Source organism: Heptranchias perlo, chromosome 3 (assembly GCF_035084215.1).
Source record: "Heptranchias perlo isolate sHepPer1 chromosome 3, sHepPer1.hap1, whole genome shotgun sequence".
NCBI lineage: Eukaryota > Metazoa > Chordata > Chondrichthyes > Hexanchiformes > Hexanchidae > Heptranchias > Heptranchias perlo.
In genome coordinates this window covers 2157849-2166560 of record NC_090327.1, presented here as the reverse complement: position 1 = coordinate 2166560, position 8712 = coordinate 2157849, and the positions used below count along the sequence as shown (strand labels likewise).

The following is an 8712-nucleotide window of genomic DNA, read 5'->3' as shown; positions in this document are numbered from 1 at the left end:
CGATTCCACGACCAACGGATCAGATCAAAGCTCTGCAGTCCTGCCACATCCAGTCGTGAATGGTGGTGGACAATTAAACAACCAATGGGAGGAGGAGTCTCTATAAACATCCCCATCCTCAATGATGGCGGAGTCCAGCACGTGAGTGCAAAAGACAAGGCTGAAGCGTTTGCAACCATCTTCAGCCAGAAGTGCCGAGTGGATGAGCCGTCTCGACCTCCTCCCAATATCTTTTTTAAAAAAAATTTGTTCATGGGATGTGGGCATCGCTGGCGAGGCCGGCATTTATTGCCCATCCCTAATTGCCCTTGAGAAGGTGGTGGTGAGCCGTCATCTTGAACCGCTGCTGTCCGTGTGGTGAAGGTTCTCCCACAGTGCTGTTAGGAAGGGAGTTCCAGGATTTTGACCCAGTGACGATGAAGGAACGGCGATATATTTTCATGATGTGGAGATGCCGGTGATGGACTGGGGTTGACAATTGTAAACAATTTTACAACACCAAGTTATAGTCCAGCAATTTTATTTTAAATTCACAAGCTTTCCAACAACGTTCACCTGAGGAAGGAGGAAGCCTCCGAAAGCTTGTGAATTTAAAATAAAATTGCTGGACTATAACTTGGTGTTGTAAAATTGTTTACGATATATTTCCAAGTCGGGATGGTGTGTGATTTGGAGGGGAACGTGCAGGTGGTGTTGTTCCCATGTGCCTGCTGCCCTTGTCCTTCTAGGTGGTAGAGGTCGCGGGTTTGGGAGGTGCTGTCGAAGAAGCCTTGGCGAGTTGCTGCAGTGCATCCTGTGGATGGTACACACTGCAGCCACAGTGCGCCGGTGATAAAGGGAGTGAATGTTTTAGGGTGGTGGATGGGGTGCCAATCAAGCGGGCTGCTTTGTCCTGGATGGTGTCGAGCTTCTTAACAGCACTGTGGGAGAACCTTCACTACACGGACTGCAGCGGTTCAAGAAGGCGGCTCACCACCACCTTCTCAAGGGCAATTAGGGATGGGCAATAAATGCTGGCCTTGCCAGCGACGCCCACATCCCATGAACAAATAATAATAAAAAGATTGGTGAGTAGACTCAGCACAAATTGCTGACAGGAATAGAGGGAGAACGGAGGCCCTGATCAGTAAAATAAATCTGATCAGGACAGGCACCAGTGAAAAGATTAATGGGTGGTGGAAGACAGCTGTGCAAGTTTGGTACCAGTCAGATAGCACAGAAACAATCCTCCTGCTCCACAGAACAATTCCATCAACTTTTACACTGAACTGCAGCCAATGACCTGCATGGGTCTGTCCTCCTGCTCTTTACCTTGACACGAGGCGATTGTTAAAGAATTTGAGCCATGATTCCACCTACACACGGTCATTGTGAATCACTGAGAGTGGAGGCTGATGGTCAGACCGTAAGTGGTCGTGGCTTGAATCACGTTAGAAGCACTTGCGATGGACGATGGAGGGCCCAGACTCATCGTACTCCTGCTTACTGATCCACATTTGCTGGAAGGTGGAGAGAGAAGCCAAGATGGAGCCTCCGATCCACACTGAATACTTCCTTTCGGGTGGAGCAATGATCTTGATCTTCATTGTGCTCGGAGCCAAGGCCGTCATTTCCTTCTGCATCCGATCAGCAATACCTGGGAACATGGTTGTTCCACCAGACAAGACAGTGTTGGCATACAGATCCTTCCTGATGTCTAAGTCACATTTCATGATGCTGTTGAAAGTGGTCTCATGGATCCCTTGAGGTTCCATCCCAATGAAGGAGGTTTGGAAGAGGGTTTCTGGGCAGCGGAAACGCTCATTGCCGATGGTGATGACTTGGCCATCAGGGAGCTCGTAACTTTTCTCCAAGGATGAAGAAGAGCTGGCCGTCTGCATCTCCTGTTCAAAATCCAGGGCCACGTAGGAAAGTTTCTCTTTAATGTCACGCACAATCTCCCTCTCGGCTGTGGTTGTGAAGGAGTAGCCACGTTCAGTCAGGATCTTCATCATGTAGTCAGTCAGATCCCGGCCTGCCAGGTCTAGTCGCAGGATGGCATGAGGCAAGGCGTACCCTTCATAGATTGGCACAGTGTGGGTCACACCATCACCAGAATCTAGTACAATGCCAGTTGTGCGACCGGAGGCGTACAAGGACAGCACGGCTTGAATGGCAACATACATGGCCGGTGTGTTGAAGGTTTCAAACATGATCTGGGTCATCTTCTCCCGGTTGGCTTTGGGGTTCAGAGGTGCCTCTGTGAGGAGAACAGGATGTTCCTCTGGGGCCACTCGCAGCTCATTGTAGAAGGTGTGGTGCCAGATCTTCTCCATGTCATCCCAGTTGGTCACAATCCCATGCTCGATTGGGTATTTCAGGGTCAGAATCCCTCTCTTGCTCTGGGCTTCGTCACCAACATAACTGTCTTTCTGACCCATTCCTACCATCACGCCCTAGAATGGGAGACAAAGCAGAAAAAAAAGGATGAATTCACAGAATAAACCAGGGCAAAGACCATCACAAAAAGCCATCTGGGACCCTCTGGAGAGGAGTGTGTTTTTTTTTTAAAAACACAAATATGCTCCAACTTTGTATTGAAGAGGATTATTATAAAAGAACTCGGGCAAGAGACCCAGAGAAAAAAGGGATAGGCAAGTACTGGCAAGGAAGGGAGACTTGAGAGGGACCAGGGGCAAAGCCCAGTCTATCAGGTCTGGGCACCTAGTCAGTTATTGGAAGGAAGGTGGGGGAAAACTGTCGATCTCCTCCCTCCCTCACGAAAGCCCCAGGAATCTGGGTGGAGGGATGGACGGGAACTGGATGACAGGGCGGGGTGGAGGGGGAAGAAAGAGAAATGGGATCAGATGAGCCAGTATTATGTCTCTACCAATACTTGTGCTTTGCACCCGGGAATTCAGATCTTCTGGGTGTAAACCAGAGGCCCCAATTGGTGGAATGTGTGCGTCAGTTTGAAACCAATGGGGAGGGGGAGAGAGAGAGAATGGAGACAATGTCCATGGGGTAGTTTCAGTCCAGTAATAGCTCCATCACTATAGAAACCCCCTCACTAAATGTAAACAGTGAGCTCCAGGAGATTAGCGAAGCATTTGATGAAGCCTTTCATTAGCCTCCCCAAGACAGAAGGATTTGTACTGTAAATACGTTACTATACTCAACGGTCTATGACATCAGCCTTGGCTTAACTCGGTACCACTCACCTCTGGGTCAGAAGGTCGTGGGTTCAAGACCCACTCCAGAGACTTGAGCCCATAATCCAGGCCGACACGCTGAGGGAGTGCTGCACGGTTGGAGGTGTCGTCTTTCGGATGAAACAGAGACCCCGTCTGCCCTCGGGTCGATGCAAGAGATCTCACAGCCACTATTCAAAGGCACTGGGTGGGGGTTCTGTGTCCTGGCCAACATTTATCCTTCAACCAACACCTAAAACAGATTAGCTGCTCATTCTGTTGATGGGAGTTTGTGTGACTGGGAGGCTGTTTCCAGTGGGGTCCCGCAGGGCTCAGTACCAGGTCCCTTGCTTTTTGCGGTATATATTAATGATTTGGACTTGAATGTGGGGGGCTTGATCAAGAAGTTTGCAGATGATACAAAAGTTGGCCGTGTGGTTGATAGTGAGGAGGAAAGCTGTAGACTGCAGGAAGATATCAATGGACTGGTCAGGTGGGCAGAAAAGTGGCAAATGGAATTCAATCCGGAGAAGTGTGAGGTAATGCATTTGGGGAGGGCAAACAAGGCAAGGGAGTACACAATAAATGGGAGGATACTGAAAGGTGTAGAGTAAATGAGGGACCTTGGAGTGCATGTCCACAGATCCCTGAAGGTAGCAGGACAGGTAGATAAGGTGGTTAAAAAGACATACGGGATACTCTCCTTTATTAGCCATGGCATAGAATATAAGAGCAAGGAGGTTATGCTCGAACTGTATAAAACTTTGAATCATAGAAAATTGGCACAGAAGGAGGCCATTCAGCCCATTGTGTCCACGTCGACTGGAAATGAGCCACCCAGCCCAATCCCACTTTCCAGCACTCGGTCCGTAGCCCTGTAGGTCATGGCTCTTCAGGTGCACATCCAGGTACTTTTTAAATGAGTTGAGGGTTTCTGCCTCTCCCACCCTTTCAGGCAGTGAGTTCCAGACCCCACCACCCTCTGGGAGAAAAAAATTCTCTTCATTTCTGTTCTAATCCTTCTACCAATCACTTTAAATCTATGCCCCCTGGTTATTGACCTCTCCGCTAAGGGAAATAGGTCCTTCCTATCCACTCTATCTAGGCCCCTCATAATTTTATATACCTCAATTAAATCTCCCCTCAGCCTCCTCTGTTCCAAGGAAAACAACCCCAGCCTATCCAATCTTTCCTCATAGCTAAAATTCTCCAGTCCTGGCAACATCCTCGTAAATCTCCTCTGCACCCTCTCTAGTGCAATTACATCCTTCCTGTAATGTGGTGACCAGAACTGTACACAGTACTCAAGCTGTGGCCTAACTAGTGTTTTATACATTTCCAGCATAACCTCCCTACTCATTCAACACCTCGGCTAATAAAGGAGAGTATCCCGTATGCCTTTTTAACCACCTTATCTACCTGTCCTTCTACCTTCAGGGATCTGTGGACATGCACTCCAAGGTCCCTCTCTCCCTCTGCACCCCTCAGTATCCTCCCATTTATTGTGTACTCCCTTGCCTTGCTTGCTCTCCTCAAATGCATTACCTCCCAGCTTGACCAGAACTGTACACAGTACTGACCACATGACAGGAAAGATGTGATTGCACTCGAGAGGGTACAGAGGAGATTTACGAGGATGGTGCCAGGGCTGGACAATTTTCGCTATGAGAAAAGATTGGATAGGATGGGGTTGTTTTCCTTGGAAGAAAGGAAGCTGAGGGGTGATTTAATTGAGGTGTATAAAATTATGACAGGACTGGATAGAAAGGACCTATTTCCCTTAGCAGAGGGGTCACTGACCAGGGGGCATAGATTAAAAGTAATTGGTAGAGGGATTAGAGGGGAGCTGAGGAGAAATGTTTTCACCGAGGGTGTTGGGGGGTCTGGAACTCACTGCCTGAACGGGTGGTAGAGGCAGAAACCCTCAACTCATTTAAAGAGTACTTGAAGTGCCAGAACCTTCAGGACTATGGACCAAGTGCTGGAAAGTGGGATTAAACTGGATAGCTCTTTTTCGGCCAGCACGGACACAATGGGCTGAATGGCCTGCTTCTGTGCCGTAACTTTATATGATTCATACCTGTGCTGGCTCTGTGAAAGAGCTGTCCAATTAGTCCCACTCCCCTGCTCTTTCCCTGTAGCCCCACAAATTTTTCCATTTCAAATATTTATCCAATTCCCATTTGAAAGTTATTATTGAATCTGCTTCCACCGCCCTTTCAGGCAGTGAATTCCAGATCAGAACTCACTAAAACAAAATTCTCATTTCCTCCTCTGGCTCTTTTGCCAATCACCAAAAACAAACAGTTCCAGCAGCTCAAAGCAGTTTAATGAAAAACTGACGGTAGCAAATCAGCCGTCTGCTTTCCCTTCCCATTGAAGTCAGAGTAAAGAATATCAAGCAGGGTGTGTGAAAGGAAAAAGATTTGCATTTCTATAGCGTCTTTCTCAACCTCAGGATGTTCCAAAGCGTTTTACAGCCAATGAAGTACTTTAGAAGTGTAGTCACTGTTGTAATGTAGGAAACAGGGCAGCCAATTTGCGCACAGCAAGATCCCACAAACAGCAATGTGATAATGACCAGATAATCTGTTTTTTTTTAATGTGATGTTGGTTGAGGGATAAATATTGTGTCGGACACCAGGGAGAGCTCCCCTGCTGTTCATCAAAACACCTGACTGAGGGTGGACAGGGCCTCAGTTTAACGACTCATCTGAAAGACTGCCCCCCGACAGTGCAGCGCTCCCCCCAACAGTGCAGTGCTCCCCCAGTGCTGCCCCCCAACAGTGCAGTGCTCCCCCAGTGCTGCCCCCCAACAGTGCAGTGCTCCCCCAGTGCTGCCCCCCCAACGTGCAGTGCTGCCCCCCCCCAACAGTGCAGTGCTCCCCCAGTGCTGCCCCCCAACAGTGCAGTGCTCCCCCAGTGCTGCCCCCCCAACGTGCAGTGCTGCCCCCCCAACAGTGCAGTGCTCCCCCAGTGCTGCCCCCCAACAGTGCAGTGCTCCCCCAGTGCTGCCCCCCCAACAGTGCAGTGCTCCCCCAGTGCTGCCCCCCCAACAGTGCAGTGCTCCCCCAGTGCTGCCCCCCAACAGTGCAGTGCTCCCCCAGTGCTGCCCCCCAACAGTGCAGCGCTCCCCCAGTGCTGCCCCCCCAACAGTGCAGTGCTGCCCCCCCAAACAGTGCAGCGCTCCCCTGGGACACTCAGCCTAGATTATGGGCTCCAGTCTGGAGTGGGAATTGAACCCACGACCTTCTGACTCGGAGACCAGGAGTGCTGCCCACTGAGCCACGGCTGACACCGCAACAGCCCGTTGCTCCTCTGCCACAACAGTGCAAGATGATGGGCCAGCAAGGGTTCGGGCTGTTCACAGCCCAGGAACAGGATATGGAACAAAGAGCTTGCTGTCTGAAATAAGTGTAAGGATTCGCACAACACCAGGTTATAGTCCAACAGCTTTATTGGAATCACAAGCTTTCGGAGCTTTCCTCCTTTGTCAGGTCACTCACCTGACGAAGGAGGAGAGCTCCGAAAGCTTGTGATTCCAATAAAGCTGTTGGACTATAACCTGGTGTTGTAAGACTCCTTACGTTTGTCCACCCCAGTCCATCACCGGCATCATGTCTGAAATGAGGACCCAGCTCCTACCTTACACCCAATAGGAAAGGATTGAAAGACCTTGCAATGGACTCACCTGGTGTCGAGGCCGGCCCACGATGGAGGGGAACACAGCCCTGGGAGCGTCGTCCCCCGCAAACCCAGCCTTACACATCCCAGATCCATTATCCACCACCAGAGCAGCAATTTCATCATCAGCCATGGTTTACAAACTAAAGGAAGGGGCTGAAACAGAGAAAAAAAAACCACTATCTCCTCCTCACCCCTCTTCCTTTATAGAGGACAAGGCTCCAACCCCACCCCCCGCCATTCCGATCACGAGGCAGCCAACCACTGAGAGTGAGGGGACGGAGCCAGAAACAGCCAATGAGGATCAGGGAGAGAACCCAATAATTTAATTTATGTGTAAGTTATTGGCATTATTCCTACTTTGAAACATAAACTTTCCCCGCCCCTGCTTTGTTATTTATTTTCAGTATTAATGAATATTTGCTGTTGGGTTTAACCATTTAACTCTTTAATTTACGAGGACAGGTTGCACAGACTAGACTTGTATTCCCTCGAGTATAGAAGATTAAGGGGTGATCTAATCGAGGGGTTTAAGATGATTAAAGGATTTGATAGTTTCTCTCTTTCTACCCTATTTCCTCTGGTGGGGGGAGTCCAGAACAAGGGGGCATAACCTTAAAATTAGAGCCAGGCCGTTCAGGGGTGATGTCAGGAAGCATTTCTTCACACAAAGGGGAGTGGGAATCTGGAACTCTCTCCCCCAAAAAGCTGTTGAGGCCGGGGGTCAATTGGAAATTTCAAAACTGAGACTGGGTAAGGGTGTTCAGGGTTACGAAATCGAGGTGGGTAAATGGAGTTAAGATACAGATCAGCCACGATCGAATTGAATGGTGGAACAGGCTCGAGGGGCTGAATGGCCTCCTCCTGTTCCAATGTTCACCAATTTCCATCCCTGTCAGGTGGTGACTCGGGAATGGGTAACTGACCCGTAGGATACAGGCAGCTTCCGGCCTTGCACGGAGCAGTAATTAGGATTGGTCGATGGGCCTGAGGAACTCCACGTTCCTCCCTCCCTTCCACACAGTGCAGGAGACACGTTTAACAAGAGCGGCCACTCGCTCCCAACTCAAATCCCCCAGGAGATTCACAGCCACTCCAATTCCAATCCTCAGTCGGGGTTTCACCCCCCTCTCGTGTGGGGCCCGTCGGTCTGGACTGTTTCTGGGGAATTGTTGGACGACACTGGCCGTCACTGTGAGGTCACACGGGCGAAGGCGGGCACCTCTCACCGTCCGCCATCCCCCACAGACCCTGAGTGGACAGTGGAAGAAAGAACTTGCATTTATTTAGCGCCTTTCACATCCGCCGGATGTCCCAAAGTACTTCAAAGCCAATGAAGTACTTTTTGAAGTGTAGTCACTGTTGTAATGTAGGAAACGGAACAGCCAATTTGCGCAGAGCAAGATCCCAGGAATGACCACATCGTCTGTTTTAGTGATGTTCGTTGAAGGATAAATATTGGCCAAGACACCGGGGAGAACTGCCCTGCTCTTCAGATCTCTACATGACACTTGGAAATAGTGGCCGTGGGATCTCTTACGACCGTCTGAGAGGGGAGACAGGGCCTCGGTTTAACGCCTCATCCGAAAGACGGCACCTCCAACATTGCGGCGCTCCCTCAGTACTGACCCTCCGACAGTGCAGCGCTCCCTCAGTACTGACCCTCCGACAGTGCAGCGCTCCCACAGTGCTGACCCTCCGACAGTGCAGCGCTCCCTCAGTACTGACCCTCCGACAGTGCAGCGCTCCCTCAGTACTGACCCTCCGACAGTGCAGCGCTCCCTCAGTACTGACCCTCCGACAGTGCAGCGCTCCCTCAGTACTGACCCTCCGACAGTGCAGCACTCCCTCAGTACTG

The 8712-nt window shown here is 50.2% G+C and overlaps 1 protein-coding gene across 1 annotated transcript; it reads right to left on the bottom strand.

Annotated features, from left to right (window-relative positions):
* Window positions 1-1430: 1430 nt before the first annotated feature.
* Window positions 1431-7006, bottom strand: LOC137309332 (actin, non-muscle 6.2-like). The gene is made up of 2 exons (XM_067977592.1): window positions 6862-7006; window positions 1431-2435 (listed from the first exon to the last, which is right to left on the bottom strand). Exons 1-2 carry the CDS (start codon window positions 6985-6987, stop codon window positions 1431-1433), a joined length of 1131 nt encoding a protein of 376 aa, XP_067833693.1. The 5' UTR covers window positions 6988-7006.
* Window positions 7007-8712: the final 1706 nt, after the last annotated feature.